Source organism: Cinclus cinclus, chromosome 19, assembly GCF_963662255.1.
Source record: "Cinclus cinclus chromosome 19, bCinCin1.1, whole genome shotgun sequence".
NCBI lineage: Eukaryota > Metazoa > Chordata > Aves > Passeriformes > Cinclidae > Cinclus > Cinclus cinclus.
Window position 1 is genome coordinate 8,039,492 of NC_085064.1, and position 19,464 is coordinate 8,058,955.

A 19,464-nucleotide genomic window follows, 5' to 3' on the forward strand; every position below is an offset into this window, starting at 1 on the left:
CTCCGTGTGCAGCCTTCGTTCGCAAGGCTCCCGGCAGCTTGTTCTGTGCATTAAAGATTCATATTAAGTCCATCTTTGCTGCCTCTCTGGTGTTTCTTCCTGACATGGTCTCACCTCTGCTTGGGCGTCCGTGGGGGTTTCAGTTCTGGGTTTGGCACTCCTGGGATGTGGCTGAGATGAGGGAGACCAAGATGGATGCATAGAAAGGAGGGAAACGTGCAGCCTTCCTCACAGGGTCCTCCCCTCCTCAACACCCAGCATAGCCACTGGTCCCAGTGGGAGCTGGAAGTGTGTGGGAAAGCCCAAGAAGAAAGCCAGGGGCTAAAAAGACGTGGAGAATCTGGTTTCTTTTACTGTCAGATGTGGGTTAGGCTGGCCCAGGCTCCCTGTGGGTAATGGATTTCTCAGCCTGGTAGCCAAACCAAAAAGTGCGGGAGGGTGAGAAGGGAAAAAATACAAAAATCAGATCAGCTCAAAGCTATTGCTTTTTCCTTTTTAAAGCAGAACAACAAACCTGGAGAGGGAAGAGAGAAGAGTGTGGGTTGAATTAATCAATTTAATCAGACCAAAGCAAATATTTTTGTTTAGTTTTTTCAGGTTAGTTAACCCTTTAACATCAAATCAAACAAACAGGATGTGAGTTTCAAAGCAAAAATGTTTTGAAAACAAACAACAGTGTAGAATTTGATGTAGAAAAGCTTCAGCCAGAGACCTATTTCTTCTTGTGCTAAACCTATTTGCCTGATTTGCACCCACTCAGATAATTCTGATTGTTCCTTCTAAACTGCTCTTTTTTTTTCCCTCTTTGGTTACATCTCTTCATTTGAGCCACATTCATGTGCTTTGGGAAGGACTCCAGCACCTGATCGAAATCCTGCTGAAGTTCACAGAAAATTTTGCTGTGACATTGCAGTCTGTAAGACAAGCTACAAAGTGTTGAAGGTTGCCTGAAGTCTTAATTTTTAAGCTAAATCCCTTTTCCTGATGGAGAGAGAGAGGAGGATGACACTGAGAGCTCTGGGCTATGAATGTGTGTCACTGAGGGTAGTACCACACTGAAAACAAAGCCTAAGGGGGACCATGATACCACCATGTGTTAAAATCTCAGTGCCCAGCAGTGCTGCTGCCTCTTCACCATCATTTTGCCCTTTGGGGGTGACTGGTAGCCTTGGAGTTTGGTTGTGGGGATGAAGGAGATGACCATGATTTGTTCCAGTCAGATGAAGACTTTGCATTTACCTGGTTGGAGCTGCAAGAACACACAGCGACAGCCTCGAAATGGCAATGTGGTGGTGCCTGCCCAGTGCCCAGACTGAACTGCCCATTTCATGTGCTGCCAGGACACAGAGTGTGCACTTTGTGGGGGCGAAAAAACCCAAATCTCTCTTTGGAGCCACTGAGGTAGAGTGACTGGGACTGAGTGTCACAGTACAAGAAAGATACAAAGCCATTGAAAAGATCCAAAGTCATTTGTGCCCCAAGCAGGGGCACAAAGATGGTGAAGAAGGGCAGAAGCCATATGAGGAGAAGCTGAGGTCACTTTCTTTTTTTGTTCAACCTAGAGAAGATGAGACTGAGGGGAAATGATACCACATTTTGCAGCTTCCTCACAAGGGCCAGTGGAGGTGCAGGCACTGATCTCTCCTCTCTGGTGACCAGTGACAGTTTCTGAGGGAATGACATGAATATGTGTCAAGTCAGGCTCAGGCTGGAGATCAGGGAAAGGTTCTTCCCTGAGCCAGAGGGTGCTGGGCACTGCCCAGGCTCCCCAGGGAATGGTCCCGGCCCCGAGGCTGCCAGAGCTCCAGGAGCGTTTGGACAGCGCTGCCAGGGATGGACAGGGGGGATTGTTGGGGGGTCTGGGCAGGGCCAGGGGCTGGGCTCTGGTCTTTTTTAGTCCCTTCACACTCGGGATATTCCATGATTGTGTGACTCTATGATCATCTCCTCCTGGCATCTGCAGAGCAGGCAGTGGCTCTGCTGCCTGCGGGACACAGCGCAGGCCAAGGCTGCCAGGACCGGCAGCAGCCGAGGGAGCTTGGCTGGCCCGTCCTGTCCCTGCTGCTCCCCGGGTGCAGCTCCAGGTACTTTGAAGCTGTCTTGTTTTCTCAAGGCTCTGGCCCACAGCTGTGCCGTTCCCTGTACTTTATAAACACAAGGGTTTATTTTGTTTTTGTTTGCTTGGCTCGGGGATGATTCATTTCTCTTGGAAGCCCCGTGCAGCACAAGGCAATGGGGAGCAGCTCTGTGGTCTCGCTGCAGGCAAGAGTCAGTGTTGACCAACCTGAGGGACAAATTGCCTGTGTTTTCTGTAAGGGACTGGACTGGATGTGTGATAGGGATAATGCTGCCCCTGGGACTCCTCTCCATTGTGAGTGTGGTGCTAGGTGTTAGGAACAGGAGATGCCAGCCAAAATACAAGGCAGCTGGCTGGCTGGCTGCCCCTCAGCATGTTGTTTTTTTTTTTCCACTCTGACACTGCAAGCTACCCCACAGTGGTGTTTTTTGCACCTCTGATGCCCCTCCCTCACAGAGCTCCAGGGAAGGACAGAGCTGCAGCATGGGGATGTTTTGTTGCAAATGGTGATAGAAAGGAGACCTTCAGCTCTGGTAGCCCTGGCTGGGAACATAGGGATGGGATAGGCTAGCTGTCCCCTGGATCCACACTGCAGCTGTGTCCGTGGCAAAGGCTTAGTTTGCTTATTTTGGAAAGCTGCTGAGGAGCTTTGCTTTGCATCCGTGGTGAGACTGGCTGCTTGCATGGGTACATGTACAGAGTGAGTTGTGTGTGAGCCTGTGTTAATATGTACAGAGCAGGTGGAAGAGTCTAGACTCTGGGCTGCAGAGTTTGATGGCCATTAACCTGTCATGAAGCACACCTAGCTCCCAGATCAAAGCCGGGAGAGCCTCTGGCTGGTGATGCTACCCGACACAGCGCCCCCAAGCCAAACAAAACGGAGGAATTCGTCGAGGTTACACATCCTCCAGCACACAGCTGAAAGGAAGGGTCTGTATTTTCTCCCTGGAAACTTTGGAGAATGTAACCCTCTGCCTTTCAAGATAAACACTTGTAGTCATAGCCCAGCAATGCTGGCAGATGGACCTGTGCCCTATAGTGTACATACACACGCAGACAGACCCTTGCCACTCCTCTGACTCCCTCGGGGAAAAGGGACCCCAGCTCCAAAGCAGATTGCTGCTGTGCCAGGAGCTGGTTCCTTTTGCCAGCCAATACCCTGACTTTGCTGTGCCTGGGCTTTGGCAGACCAGGGGTGATTGCTGTTGGTGGGAGAGCACCAAGGGGTGGATGAAACATCAAAAGCAACTGAGGAGAGGGGCAAAAGATGCCATGCTCTATGTTTAATAGATAAACTACCCACATCCATTTGAAAAGCTGAAATTATTTCCCCAGTGACATTGCTGGGAAGGGTAACTTGGCTTCAGTGGCTCCTGGATGGATGCTTTAAGATGAGTTAAGGTCAAAAGGAGAAACCTTCTCCATGTGTCTTTGCAACGAGTGTATATGCAGGTAACATTGCACCCATGGATGCATCCTGCACAGCCTGGCCCTGTTTCCCCCATCCCTGCACCCCAGCACCCTATAAACTCCAGCTCAGCACGGCCAGAGGGTTTCCCTGCAGAGAAACCTTTAACAAGCATTCACTGCCACTTCCAGCATCCTGTGAGAGTCCCATGGGGCACACCGCTTCTTGAGGGCACCCCAGATCTGCCACTTGTCTGGCAGCCTAGAGCTGGTGACAGCTGCAGGTCCCCTCCCAGGGCTGCGTGGGGCTGTTCCCTCCGGAGGATCCCGAACAATCCCCATTGTCCTCATGGCCATTGTTCCCCGCCCTGGTCCCGGCCGGGCTGCAGCTGGCACGGCACACAGAGGGGCCGCTTGTTTGGGTTTTTGTGTTGCTGATGACACACCACTTTGGGACAGCTTCCTCCCATGGCAGAGGCCTCTGGAGTCAAGTGCTGCATTTGCTTCTTTATTTGGTTGGTTTCTGCTTTTCTTTCCCTCTTTCTTTCTTTCTTTCTTTCTTTCTTTCTTTCTTTCTTTCTTTCTTTCTTTCTTTCTTTCTTTCTTTCTTTCTTTCTTTCTTTCTTTCTTTCTTTCTTTCTTTCTTTCCTTCTTTTTTTCTTTTTCTTTTTCTTTTTCTTTTTCTTTTTCTTTTTCTTTTTCTTTTTCTTTTTCTTTTTCTTTCTTTCTCCCTTCCCTTCCCTTCCCTTCCCTTCCCTTCCCTTCCCTTCCCTTCCCTTCCCTTCCCTTCCCTTCCCTTCCCTTCCCTTCCCTTCCCTTCCCTTCCCTTCCCTTCCCTTCCCTTCCCTTCCCTTCCCTTCCCTTCCCTTCCCTTCCCTTCCCTTCCCTTCCCTTCCCTTCCCTTCCCTTCCCTTCCCTTCCCTTCCCTTCCCTTCCCTTCCCTTCCCTTCCCTTCCCTTCCCTTCCCTTCCCTTTTTTCTTTTTTCTCTTTTCTTTTTTCTCTTTTCTTTTTTCTTTTCTTTTCTTTTCTTTTCTTTTCTTTTCTTTTCTTTTCTTTTCTTTTCTTTTCTTTTCTTTTCTTTTCTTTTCTTTTCTTTTCTTTTCTTTTCTTTTCTTTTCTTTTCTTTTCTTTTCTTTTCTTTTCTTTTCTTTTCTTTTCTTTTTTCTTTTCTTTTCTTTTTTCCTTTTCTTTGTTGGATGGGACTCTGCTAAGTCTGGGGATGAAGCCAAGGGAGTGCCAGTGGCTGAGCTGTGGGCAACCCAGATCCTCACCAACCCAGGGGGTTCCTGAGGGGACAAAGACTTGCAGTGGCACTAGTGCTTGGCCATGGCAGTGCCCTGTGGTGCCACAGATGACTCAGTAGCTTGCAAACTAATGCCTTGTTGCCCTGGGAGGATGTAAACATGGTGTACCTGCTGGGCCAGGGGCAGGATTAGCTGTCCAGAAGCTGAACATCATGACATGAATTGATGTGTGCACTGTGAGACACAAAGGAAAAGGTTTCTGGTTTATTTTCCTAAGTACTCATGGCCTGACTGACTTCCTTGGTGGTCTTGATGTTAAACCAGGTCCATGGCTCACAGTGCCACCATGGTGGGGCAACATGCCCTGGGCAGCTCTGGCCTTGCCTGTGCCCCTCACAGCACTGGGCTGGGGGGCACAAAAATCTGCCAACAACTCTTGGTCCTGGGCACCAGGACTGCCAGGGCTTCAAGGACTGGTTTGAACCACTACAGTGTGCTTCAGCTTGGGCATTTCCTATTGTGCTATGAGGGTTGGGAGGCTTTAAGTGTTTGGGTGGAAAGTTTGAGCATTGAAGTAGTAATGAAGTGTGCAATAAAAAGAATTCCCTTTCCCTTCCCTGCACCTGCCCACTCTCCCATGTGTCCAAGCCTGTTTAGCAGCCACTGTGTCATGGGGCCTTATTGAAACACAGCAGCACCAGGGTTTGGGAAAATCCATGTTATTAGAGTGACATTTGGAAAAGAACAAGTCTGTGTTAGAAGGTGAGTGCCCAAAGACAGAGGTGGGTTTTGACATTCAGCCAGAACCATCCCCATATCTCAATTCTTTCATCAAAAATGCCAGTGGACTTAAAGCATAAGTTGGTTCATCCCTGTGGGCTGGGCGAGGATAAAAGGGAGCAGCAGTGATCTTAGGTATGGGGCTCTTCAGTTTCTTTAAAAGTATATATATGACTGGGGAAGTGATTTATAAATAAAAAGAACTGGCAGAAAACATCTTAAAAGCAGAACAAGGAGGGTGGCTACAAGGGAATGATGTTGCTCTTTGGATTAGTTCTTCATTCATCATAAGCAAAATTATCAAAAAGTTGTGAATAACCTTTTATCTGAAAAAAAAAAAATCATGGAAGTTGTTTTTAACCACTAACAATCCTCCCCAGGCCCAAGAGAAGTCAGCCAAAAGATTGTTGAAACCTTTAAAACTATTTTGACACAGTATTGCCTCACTTATACTTTAAAAAAAAATGAAGACCCTGGCCCTTTGGCTGCATTTTATTGGAGAACTTAGGCCAGTTGCTGACTTGAAAGATGTAGGCAGCTGTTATTCCAATTCAGGGCAGAGGGAAAAATGTGGGGCCATCACAGAGCTGTGGTAGTGAATGAGCAGCAAAAAGTGGAATTCCGGCCTCAGAACCATTCAATTTTCATCACCTTCCAGGTGTGTGTGCCTTAGAAACTGAAAAACTGAGGAGCTGGAATGAACAAGTCCAGGAAAAGGTAGTACTGGACCAGAAGGGTTTGCTGGGTTTGTGTGTCTACATGTGTGTCAGTAAGTGAACTCACGGGCACACATCTGCCAGCCTGAACATTCATTTGATTTTCAGATGTCCTTGTTTACATGGAAAGGAGGTTTTTGGAGTTTTTTATTTTCTTTTTTCATACTTGTGAGTGGTTTTCTTTATATTCCAGTTCTCCTATGGAAGTTTTTTAAGCCTCCGTCTCTTTTTGCCGTGAAAATTTTCTGCTGCTAACAGCTTCGTTTTCCAATTAGAGGATGATTTTTAAGGTCCCTTCCAACCCAAGCCATTATGTGATTTTGTGATTCCAACAGTCACCAATGCCATGCCTGAGAAGCTGTGCCTTTGAGCTGGGAGAGGATTTTGCCATATGAATTCAGAGCAATTTCCCCAGCTTTTCTTTAGTGATTGATCTCCAGACAAGACATGTAACCTGGACATAGAAACTGTTGTTCTGACTGTGCATTCCAATTGATCCTGGGGCGGTTGTGCACACGCAGGAGGAGTGGAGCTGAGCAGAGCCCAGCAGGGGCAAGCTGCCTGCTGTTCCCTGCCTTCATGGCTGCTCCCACCTTCAGGTCTTTATTAATCCCTAATAGATAGTTCAACACACAGCCAATTGATTTGTGCATTGCTATAGACACAACCCCTTTAATCCCTCGTTCCTGGGCCTTTTCATCTACACCGTGTGCTATTGATAGGGCTGTGTGTGACGCACTCATGCTCCATTAATAATGCATTGACCAAAGACAAGGATGCTATAGAAAACACAATGCATTCTTGCTCATGAGATTTCTGTCTCTCCCTGCTCAATATGTTGCAGTGTTTTTTTCATAGATAAAATGCAAAACATTTTTACTTATTTATGCCAGAGTAAAAAAAAATATATATATATATGTATTCTCCTCTCTCAGAATATTGCCCTCACCACACAGAAATAATTGGTGCACACATCACAATGCCATGTTCTGGTGGGGAGACTGCAACCCCGGCTCTCTCTAGACCACTGGAGACTGATTTATCTTTATCTGTCTGTTTTCTCATGTGTCTAAAGGCTCTGTGCATCGGTATGTTCAGCTCTCTGGCTGCACATAGTTTGCTTTCAGCCTTGTTCCCTCCTAGGTAATACCCCTGAGCCACGGCAGGCTCCCACTGGGACTGCTTTTCTGGATGGACATGTTCTGCATGTGATGAAGAAGGCAACCAGAATAAGGACCACTTGATTTTCAAGCTCTATCACACCAAAACCTCCACCAGCTTGCCTGGAGAGAACCAGGACCTGAATCCCCTTGGCAGAGCCAAAACCTCTGGAGGCGAAATGGGCTCATGGGGCCCTGGCCAGCGCTGCCTCCCTCCACCCGCTGCAGGCCTCGGGCAAAACACGGCGCTTTTCATCCCCCTGTCCCTAAAGCAAAGAGCTGGAGCAGATGGACAGGGTGCTGTGCAGCTGTGCAGCCAGATGTGGGACCCCACAGTCACTCACTGACCATGCTGGGTACCCCCACGGGTGCTGCTCAGGACTGGCTCGACCGAAAGCAAAGGAGACGTGGCAAGAGCGAGAGGTCCAGTTCAGAACTCTTTAATACAAGCTTATATTGTTTGTGTTTCTGATTCTCTGTTCTCCCAATATCTGGGGACATCAACCCTCATATGTGTGTGAGCATGTGTATGAAGATATATACAAAATCACACAGTTAAATATTTAAGCATACAAGGTATTATATATTTATATAATATAGAACTTTAGGGTATAGGAATCAACAATGGCAAAATATTTCTGATGAATCTGACATAACTTTTTTTTTTTTGAGTGAAACATGACCTGTTTTTGAAGACCAGAGGAAGTTGTTGCTTATTCAAAGAAAGAGAAAAAGCTGTATAAAGAAATTCTGTGAAAATGATTCAAAAAACATCATGAACCAAAAAAAGGACAACTGTTAAAAACTGTATTGAAAAAAAAATAAATTAGATGAACAATTGTGTAAATATAAATTAAAAAAGATGACAATCTTAATAAATAAGCTTTACTATTTACATCTTTATATATTGCTTGGAGACTTAAATTAGATCCGTTAAAAACAAACGAACGCAAAATAAAACCCAAAATTGGAGCAGCAAACGTACAGGCGTGAGGTACAGAATTAAGGGTTGAACTGTATTTTGCTTGTTTCTTTGTTTTTGTTTTTTTTTTTTTTCTTTTCTCTTTTATACAGTAGACCAGTAGAATTCTTGTGAAAATAGATCCTCAGCACTTCATTGGAGTATTGGTTGACATGGCTTCCAAAAGGTGCCAAGAAAGATTCCATAATAATAATAATAATAACCATAATAATCATAATAATTATAATAAAAGATACAATATGATACATAAATATGGAAGAGCAGTTGGTAATATGAATACATTTTTCTCTAGACGAGATCACAGTTTTATTTGTAAATATTACACTGATATATATATAATATTACACATATAATATTATATATATATCATATATATATTTATATATATATTTATATATATAGTATGGCTCAATCCTGCTCCCAGTGAAGTCAATGACAACAAAAACCTGTGTTGACTTGATGGGAGCAAAATTCAGCCTCTCATCTGCAGACAGGTACGTAATTACAGAGGCCGTACAATGCAAACTCCACAATGGTTCCAATTCCCTCTTGAATTGCTGGTGAAATGTTTTGTTAAAGCCCTGGTTCTTTGCACTCAGAAGATGGAAACTGGTGGTTGAATGTGGCCTCACCAAAAGAAGGAAAAACCAAAAGATTAAAAACTAAGCCAGAATGGGAACCAAAGACAACTTGGACTTGTTAGCTCCACATCTCGACCCAACAGGACTAAAACCACCAACAAGTAGCACCAAGACTCCTCATCAAACACCTGAAGCCAATCCAAGCTCTTGAGTGTGGCCTCAGAGGAAATGATCCTCATTCTTAATGAATCTTGGATGTGTAGATCCGGTGAAAAGGGGAAAATTCAGTTTGCCAAACAAAGACGGAAACAAAACATTAAACCCCACTTTGCTCCTTCTAAAAGGAACAGGGGGGGTTGAACCCCCCAGGTGGGCAGAAACAGCCCAACACCAAATCCCTACTGCCCAAACTGACCGTAGCTCCAAGGAAAAACATCTTGGGCCACCTGGACCTGCTCCTGCTGATGTTCTGCTCATGCTACCACTGAACTCAGTGGTCAAGGTCCTCCAGGGAAATGGGACTGTTCTCAGGGCTTCAGTATGCCCAGCATTTAAGGTCACCTGGAGGCAGGAGTGCTACTGCACCCTCAGCAGGGAGATGGCCCTCCCCAGAGGATGGGATAACATGGGAAAACATAAAACAGATCAGCTCAGCTGCACCACTGAGACCAAAATGGCGTCCACAACCATAAAGCCATCTAGAGATATCTAGAGTGTATCTCTGCTGGGCACGTGGTCTTCTTCCAGTGATATGAACATGCCCATCAACTCTCACTGGGGCCTCCAGGGATTGGGCAGGGGAGAGCAAGGTGCTGCTGAAAGGCTGGGAATTTCCACAGCATCCAAAACAGTTCAAAGGCCAGACTTCCAGCTCTGAAACCCCTCTGGGCATCCTAGCCTTGGCTGACTTCACCCCATCCCCTCTTGTCTTCTAGCTCAGCCCTGAATGGGCACAACGGGCTGAAGTGTGGGAAGGGGGTGGTCAGCACCCCGCTTCCCCAAAATGGGAATCACCTGTCTACTCAGGTAGCAGCTTTCTCCTTCCCCCTTCACTCCCCATCTCTCGCAGCTCTCCGGGATTCAGACTGTGCAGTGCTTCTGAGTGCAGTGATTAGAGCACAGTGAAATACTGGTTAAATGTGTATGTACAGTTGGATAACGTAAAAATAAGCACAAATACACGCTTAAAAAAATAATCTGGAAAAAACAAACAAACAGAAACAAGCTCCATCCCCTCCCTCCCCCCACAAGCAACAATATACCAGGGGATAACCCCTTAGCCTTAGTTCCTGGACTTATCACAACACACGAGGAAAACAAAAACAGACAATGTTATAAAACCTCACGGTACTTCTAGGGAAATCTACACTTAGTATCTAGCTCTACTCAGCTGGCAGAGTTGGTGTTTTCCTTTCAAACACACAAAAACAGGCTTTGCTCTTCTTGGATTTGGATTATGTGGGTTTTCTTTTCTTTTTCTTCTCTCCATTTTTTACGGGTTTTTGCTGTTTTCATTTTTTTTTCTCTCCTATTCCTCTCTGTAAAGCCTCACATGTTATTTGTTTTCCCCACTTGAATCAACTTTTGTTGGCTATGGGGCTTTCTTTTTTCTCTCGCTTTTTTTTTTTCTTTTTTTTTTTTTTTCTTAGACACAGGTATAACCTAGAACAAACCGACAGTTACAACCAAGTGAAACTGAAACTGGAAGGGAGGTAGCTGGAACCCGATTCCAAGAATCCTCTGGTGCCATCCTCCTTTCTCAGACTGGAAGGACAGTGGAAGATGCAAGAAAAACAGGAGGACGCCAGCTCAGCCTGTCTGCGAGAGGGTGGGGAGGGAGAGGGGTAGCAGCTGATTGGAGTTTCCCACCCCACCATGAACCATTCACTGCTTTCCTGCTGGCCATGGACATCTCCCACAGCCTGGTGGCCCCACAAAAGGTACAGCCCTGGCTCACTATGTGTGACAGAGATCTTGGCACTAATGTGAACTGGACTTTATGAGTAGCTAAATTTCACCATCATGGGCACTCTCTTCTCTTCCCCCAAACTTCTGGTGTGATGTTGTCCTATGCTGCTGGCTCAGTGGGTGGAGGTGGTGGCTGATGTCCCTCTCACCTTCCACCACTGGCCACCACAGTCAGGGAAGGTCTTTCCTAGGACTCCCCTGGGCATTTGAGGCCCATACAGTGGTAGATGATGTGAGGATCCAGCTGGCCTTGCCCAAGGTTGGGAACACGGGGGACAAGACCTGAGCAGGTGTCCATTCCCCACAGGTACCCTCTCAGCATCTCTCTGGGTGCTTGGTACAGCACCTGAAAATGCAAAGGGGATTTTCCTTAATGATTAAAAAAAAAAAAAAAAAAAAAAAGCCATTGGATTTAACATGACTCAGAGCAGAACTTTTTTCTCCACTCCTGATCCCATCAGCCCTACTGGAGGAGATGGACAATGTCAACATAGTAGTTAAGAAAAAAATCAAATAGCAGCATGGAAAGCCTGCCAGTGGGAAAGGGAGTTGTGGCACATCAGGACTTGCAGGAGGGAAACTGAGGAGTGAGTCTGTGCTGGTGAGAAGCCACTGTCTCCCTTGAGCTGAGGTCTCCAGCTCAGCAAGCAGGGGCTGGCCCTGGCTGGCCAGAGGGGCCCAGCTGGCCTTGAGCTCCTCTGAGCCCACAGCAGCAAGTGGCAATAATGGCTGTACAGACCTGTCTCTCCTGGGCACTGTCCAAGTGGGAAAAGCAGATGGGAAATCTCCTCCATGCTGAGCTTTGCACTGGGAAGGGCATTTTCAGGATGCACTCAGGAGTTGAACTGAGGCTCCCTGCTGGAATGAAACCCAGGTGGGATGGAGAAGAGAAAACATGCCAAGATGCCTCAGGCATTGAGGACATGAAGTGTTGACATTCTGGGTGGCACACAGACAAACGGCCAACAAGACCGGGGAGGGCAAAGGGACCAGAAGGAAGCAGCAACCTTTGCACAGTTATTTACTTCCCACATTAGCAGGTGAGAGGCAAAAGCGGGGGATGTTCAGTTCAACTCCACGGCAGGAACCCTGATCCCACTGCACCTCCCTTTCCAGGACACCCCTGCGCAGAGGGGGCAGAGCCATCCACACCTCTCCCATGGCCACTCCTTCTCTAGGGATAGCTGGAGCTTCACAACAGAGTCCCTCACCTTCTCAATGACAATCACCTCCCCAGGCCTCTACTTTAGTTCTTGAGATTTTTCTCTGGTTCTTTCCAATAGAAACAACCCCGACAATGGGTAACAAGAACCTGGCTTCCTGCACCTATTATTCTGTAATTTTTCCATTTCTCATTCTCCAAAAAAATTTTACATCCATCTCCATGAGCTAAATGACCCATCCCCTTACCCTTCTGCCTTGCTCCAGTGCCTAAAGTGGGAGTTGGAAAAAATAATTTTCTCTTTACCCAGTAGATTGTGAAAGTCATGACATTCCCAAGGAACAAACAAACTTAACACTGGGAAGGATGCTCTTTTGGGTGTGTGTTCTTCCTAGCAGGAACTTGAAGCAGCAGACACATGCCCAAGCCACACTGGAATGATCTCTGAGATTTCCCTGGGATGGGCTGTAGCAACAGCAGTGTTGGATGCCCTGGGTACCTCAGTGACTCAATGTAATGAACCCTGTGAGGAAGGGAATCACTGAGGGTGTGGCCCATGTTCCCCTCTGTCCTGAAGCAGGAGGATGACAGGGAAGTGTGAGGTCTGCTGCAGCTAATGCCCTTCTTTCTGGAAGATTACAAACAGCTAGGTTCCTGATCCATCCCAAATGTGCAACCCACTGGCCTGGCAGTTTAATACTGGCAAATATGGCCATAATTCTAATACTGTCTCCTACGGGTCTTTCCTCATGGCAGGTGTCTCCTCCTCCTCCTCTTCCCCTCTCCCGAGAAAACAGAAGCACAAAGAAGTTATGAGAATCAGATCACCATGAGAGTCGGGTGGAGGAGGCCTCGAGAGCCACTTGGCAGGGTGGAGACCAGAAAGCAGATTCCTTTGGCTGGCTGGTGTCCTGTTTTCTTGCCCCAATGCTGAGGAAGAGACCAGAGGGTTTGAAAGGCAGGTTGTAGGTAAGCTTTAAGGCAGACTGTTTGGTTGCATGGGGTTGTTTTTCACCCTGTCCTGACACAGTAAGGAAACTATTTGTATGGGACATAGCAGCAGGAGTAGCAGCAGCAGACATGCTCAAATGACAAGTGTGGGTGCGAGTTCCCCTCTCTGTGCTCCTCAGAAGCAATCATCCATGTTCCTCAATGCCAGTCCTTAGACTCCACACTCCCTCGCTCCACCACGGCACCGCCTGCCCAGCTCCACACAGAAACATCCCAGAAGCCCTGCAGGCTACAAGGGGGCTTTTTGTTGACTCTTTGAGGGCAGGGGGAGAAGGAGGAGCTGTACAGAAAGGCCACTGCAGTCTGCTGAGCTGCCTGGCTGGAAGTAGCATTCCTGTGAGGAGCAGATGCATCCCACATCTCGAGCTGGTCGGGCTCCTGGCAAGTCACTTGCCAAGAGGCCCAGCCCTGTGGAGATCCCACCCCAACCACAGTGCCCCGAGCATGCGATACCTTGGCATTCAGCATCAGAAAAGGCTCAGCTTGGAGTCCTCCAAGAGCTCAGCCTCTTGCACGAATGGTCTGAGTTGTGAGTGCTGAGGAGGTGAAAGTGTTTTTGCGTTGATCATAATCTCTCACTCTTTCTCTCTTTCTCTACTTATTTCTATAAATATGTGTACATAAATAGTTTGTTTCTCGCCTTGAATCTAGATATTAACTGTTCAAATTAGGTGGGCATAACATGCTGTTTTGATACATGAAAGTCGTCTTGACTTGACTCTTGGTTGTTTTTTTTTCTCATCATCACTATTTAAGATATAATTAATACATAAACCCCTACTTGGAGTTCTCCTTGGACAAAAATTAAAGGCAGACTGGTTGAATTCTAAGGGTCCCTGGTGCAGAAATGCCATCCAGTTGAGCAGCTAAATGTTAAAAATGATACCAAAAGGGATGTGGTGTCTCTCCTAGCCTGCCTTGAGCAGTGTGGTCCTTCTTTCCAAGTCACTTGGCTTTACCCAAGACTGAAGCCACGGAGGTCTTTCTGGTTGTGCTCTTGGGCGTTGGGGTCCCGGCAAGCACACTCTCCTTGTAGGTCACAGGACATAGGAAACGGTGTCACCTGGGAGAGAAGTCAAAAACAGAAAGGCGTGAGGGAAGGAACACACCTACAGCAGCCTGGAGAACAAAAAAGATCTCTGGGATTAAATCTTCAGAGATCAGTTGCAATCTTGACTATGTTATTTTCTACAGTGATTTATGTTAGTGCTGAACTGGTGCTGCACTGAGGTTCCTAAGGGCTTATGGTTTGGGTGCTGCTGCTTTATTTAAGTCCATTTGTGCACTTGACTATGAATGTTCTTGGGTCCAATTTCTCTGGAGCTGAACCAAGTGGTGTCTCACAGGTCAATGAGGTTGGAGTCTACCAGAGGCTTCTCTGGACACCTCTTGTGTTTGAGGTCAGGAGATGCAGCTAATGGGCATGGAGGCACAGCAGAGGAATGCAGTGGGACACTGCTGCATTCACCATCTGTCATCTATCTGTGACCCCTCTGGAGAAGAGTGGGAAGGAGCTGGAACAATAGCCTGGCCACTGAAAGCTGATTTGGGCCTACTGCATCACAGTATTTACCTGCAGAAAAGGCAGTGGGACAAGTGTCTCACTTGCCCTGAAGTGAATTCCCAAGAATTTCTCCCATCTGCACAGACTGAACAAATGACCTCATTCCCCTCCTTTACACTCCTTCCAAGGCAGTGCCACAACCTGTTCCAATGTTCCCAGCAAGCGCTGCACACGCTCTGTCTGCTCCCCCTGGCTCCGCTGCCACACGTTCACTCTCTCTTTCACAAACAATTTTCTCCAGGCTACAAGTCTGCCTGTTCCCTATGCATCACCCACAGCACATCTAGGAATGAGGACACAGAATTGTACTGTCATCTCCATCTAGACCTTCCACACGAGTCCCTGCCTGTCCCTCTCCAGGATGCCTTTCTCCTGACGCTCACAATTTGGGAAGGAGGGGTGTGGAGCTTTATTTCACAACTGGAGAGCCTAAGGCAGGGACATGCTGACAGAAACACTAAATAGCCAATTCTCATCACCAAATCAGGGCTGAGAGAACCTCCCCCCCTTGCTTTTGACTCCATTCACAGAAGACCCGACCCTTCAGGTGGAATAGGGTGATGACACTTCATTAAGCCACGGCCTCAGTGACCTAAGAACTAAATAACCAGTGAATAATCTGAATCTACAATTGCGCAAATATGGAGATTGCAAAGAGAAGAAAGAGTCCAACACGTTAGAAGTAAATGAATCCAAATAACTGGCAACTGAATAAGTTTATAAACTGCAGAAAACAATAGGAGCTTAAGTGTCACTTGATCCAACAGAAGCCAGCCCAAGCAGGACTGTCTCATATCACAGTGTTATGAATATTCTTAGATAGGAAAAGAGAGAAGTCTGCAAACAATGGGGTCTGGGGAGGAGGCTGAGGAGGGATTGTTTAATGACTGAGTTAAAATACTGGAAAGGAAAAAGAAAAGATACATACAAAATAAAAACTGAGCTTTTCTGTTCAGTGTAGAAGGAAACATTTTGGTTTAGATTATCTGCTACATTTCAGGTTTGACCTTTCCCTTCAAGACAAACAAATAAAAAAAGATTATTTCACAGCAAAATTTATGTTTTGAAATGAAAACTTGTTTCACTTAGAAAATGCTCAAACAAAACATTTAAGTACGCCTGGAATTTTCCCGTATTTTCATTTTTTTATTCTGAATCATTCAGTTCAACCTGGATTTGGCCATGATTTTGACTTAAAAAATCCTCCCCAATGTACAATGAAGCTACTGGTTGGAGGCGAGACCTGGGAACCTAATTCTTTCATTTGTCTTGATCAAGTTTTTTCCTCTCCCTGGCCTGGATTCCCTGTGTTTGCCTGTAACAACCTGACAAAGGCAATTAAGTGGCCCCTTCATTCAGAGGAGACACAGGGAAGATGGATCCACACTTTGCATTGAATACAGGTCAACCACACACCCAATTCAGGTATTTCAGTAAATTGGCTGAAATTAGTGGTGACAGCCTACTTCACTTCTTCTCTGCTGTTGTCCAGGCTTAAGCAAGATGTGCTGCAGGCATGGAGATCCCAAACATGCTCCCATTTCAACTGCAGGAACATCAGAGCCAGGAGAGAAAGCCCTGCTAGGCTCTGTCTCCAATCCACCAGCTCACATTCCCTTCACCTACTCTCTGCTGAAACAGCAACCCTGGACACCCAAAGTGGCATGAGTTTGATGTTGCCTTAAGTGCTCTACCTCCTTCATTTCCTCTCCTTGTATTTCTCCTTGTGAATCTCTTGTTTTCCTCTTTGGTTTCTCACAGGCTATGTTCAGCCCTGGAGTGACCTGAAAAGGTGCATGTATGACACAGGATTGCTGCTGTATTATAGCAAATTCCTGGGGAGATGGAACAACTAGAGAAGAAATGTCTGGCTGTTTCTTGTCTCCCAGTAGTGGTCATGGATAGAAGAGCAGAAGCTATCTCTTAGGCAGAGCTGTGGTCCCCAGAGCAGACAGCTTCGTGGCTCAGCAGCAGTTCCCAGCAGTGGGTAGCTTGATGGAGAATGGTTTCTTCCTGATCAGATCAGTCTTATTCACTTTATGTCCCTTATGGAAGCTTTTTATGCAATTCAATTTTTACAGTGCTATTGTCCAGATAGATGAATTGTTTTGTCTTATGGCAGTGAGCTCCAGAGAACAGTTTTCTATTATGTGAAAAGGCAGAGATTTCTCTGGGTAATGAGCACAGCCACAGTCATATTAGATATGACAAAATTCTCCAAAAACTTAGCTGTAATACAGGGTTTTCCACTTTAAACAACATTTACAACAAATACACATTTGAGTTCCCCAAGGACCTGATTTCCATAGGTATTTAGGGAATTTAACCCACACACAGAATCTGCTGGGACTGTCTGAAGTACCCAGCTCAGGGAAACTGTAAAACCCCTTAGAAGAAGGACTGTCTGTTGCCTTGGGCTCACACAATGACAGCCTCTGGAGTACACAGCCATGAAACAGAACTGCTGGATGTGCTAGAAATAATAAATGCTGAGCCTTTCACTGAATGATAGCCCATTTAGGTGTGGAGCCCAGATATACATACTCCAAGATTAACTACCTCTTTTCTTTTTAAATAGGTCTGTGAAAGCCCAACTCATTACCACAATACACGACCTGCATTGAAATTTCCAGATAAGGGCCATTGTCGAGACAGGAGTAAGGAGTCAGCTCCTCTTCCTTCAAAACACCAAGCCCTGCCTTTCAACTAAGTCCATCTCCCCATGTAGAAAACCCGGAAAATGTTTAGGAAGATGAGAAGAAAAAGCTAAAAATTAAGCTTAGAGCCTGTCTTGGCCATTTAATGAAGTAATGCAAGATACTGTACCCTCAGACCAGCTAAAATAGATTGAAAAAGACGTAAGTGAAGAACACAGCTCCACACACCTACACACACAGCTCTTGGAGACGATCCAGAGCAGTCATGGCACTGAATCAACAATGCTCAGGGGGATGTGAGTCATGCCAGAACCACACTGGACCACAGACTATCCATCATCAAGAGAAAAGAGACACAACCTCCATCATTCCTGTCACCTGGAGCGTGCAGGACATGACACATCCTGCTCTGAACCTAGAGGAGCAGGTGTGGGCTCACAGGATGGGCAGGAGGGTGGCACAAATGCCCAGGAGTAACTCACGACAGACCCAAAACACCTCAACCAACATACCACCATTGCTGCACAGTTCATGACCTCAGACTTCCTTCTCCACCAAGGCATGGGAGCCCTAAGAATCCTCTCCCACACTAAGTGATGAGACCTTGGATAGAACTCAAGCTGCCTCTTAGAAACAGGGCTAGATTTGTCCTGGATGTCATGCTCCTAACTGTGGGAACAAGGACAACAATGCGACAGAGCAATGAGGAATGAGGATGCAGGTCATGGAACGAGGGAGAGGTCATAACTCCTCACTACATGCACCTATCTGAAGAGGCTGGTGACATCCCAAGGCAGATCCCTGCTGAGAAAGGCCAGTCTGTAGGGAACTGGTGGGAATGTTGACAGGAGAAATCCCAGATAGGTACAGGGAGGGATGGAAAACAGCTCTGAAAATGCAGTAAGCTTGTCCTTCACAGAGCCTGGTATCAGGCTGACCTGGCTGTGCCTTCTGCCTATGCCTGGGGTTGGCTCACAGCAGCACCAGGGCAGGCAGGATCAGGCCCAGGGAGGGGGAAGCAGGGGAGGAGGGCTGCAAAGTGTTGGGAAACAGGCTGTTGTTAGATTTCAGCCCTGAAGTGTTTGCGAAATCTCCCAGACAGGCCTCACTGGGGCTGTGGAGGCCCTGCTGCAGGCACAGCCTCGGTGGGCAGTGCGGCCTGGGAGATAAGTGTGGCAGCCTGTGCTGAGTGTCACAGCCCTGTGCCTCCCCAGAGCCCCCCAGCTCAAACACCAGTGACTATTCTGTTCCCTGACGAGGCCCTTGTGGGATAAAAAAGCATCTTGGAAGGGTCTTCCCAACAGTTTTCAGCATTGAGGTCACCAGTTTGAGATAACGGAGCAAGAGCGAGCCCCCTTTTAGCTCTGAGCGCTGGTATGTGGGTTCACACCTAGGGCACTGCTCCAGAGGGCCTGGGACGACAAAGCTGGCAGGAAACCTCCTCTCCGTGCAGAAAATCCAGTTCTAAAAGGTTGAGTTTCCGTTAACTACCCCACCATAAATCAAACTTTCCCCCAGTGAAACCAGAAGTTGTGTTGTATCGAGATGCAGCTCAGCTGAAACCAACATATGCTCTTCTCTCTCCATCATGTGCAAATTGGGAGCAGCCTCACCAGAACCAGTGGGAGCAGGATGGCCCAAAGCCAGCAGGGATTCCCAGGAAAGCCCAGCCCGCATGGATCCCGCATCCCCGCCTGCCCATGGAGGAGAGCGAGGGAGCCGGTCTGCCAAACCACACGGAGCTCAGTTGCTCAGCAATCAGCTGTGCTTCCTACTCTCGTGCTACTGATTGTGCAAACATGAATGTAATTAGTCTAAATAATCACCAAAGATTTAATAGGAGCCAGACCACCCAGAGGCCAAATAGCTGGCGGTGGAGCAGGGAAGGTTTGTTCGCTGTTTTTTGTAACACTTGCTAATGAAGTGAGGTCGGATAGCAAAGCAAACACCCTCCACCAGCACATCCCCTGGGAATGCTGTATGTTGTGGGAAGCCCCATGTCCCTTGAAGCCAAGAACAGTTCTCTCAGGATAGGCAACATGTGCTACTACCATCACTGCTTTTAATTTATTGACGCCTGGAAAGCCTCCCTGAAGGATTATGAAACCAAGCTTTGAGCCCCAAAATAAGCTCCCATCCCAACCAACCCTGACT

At 46.9% G+C, this 19,464-nt stretch overlaps 1 protein-coding gene across 1 annotated transcript in view; it reads right to left on the reverse strand.

Moving 5' to 3' along the window:
* Nucleotides 1-14,044: 14,044 nt before the first annotated feature.
* The window catches only part of PAPPA (pappalysin 1), a 173,312-nt gene continuing 167,892 nt past the window's right edge, over nt 14,045-19,464 (reverse strand). The window contains exon 22 of the mRNA XM_062505610.1: nt 14,045-14,152. Coding sequence (XP_062361594.1) covers nt 14,045-14,152 — 108 coding nt within the window. The remainder of the gene's footprint in view (nt 14,153-19,464) is intronic.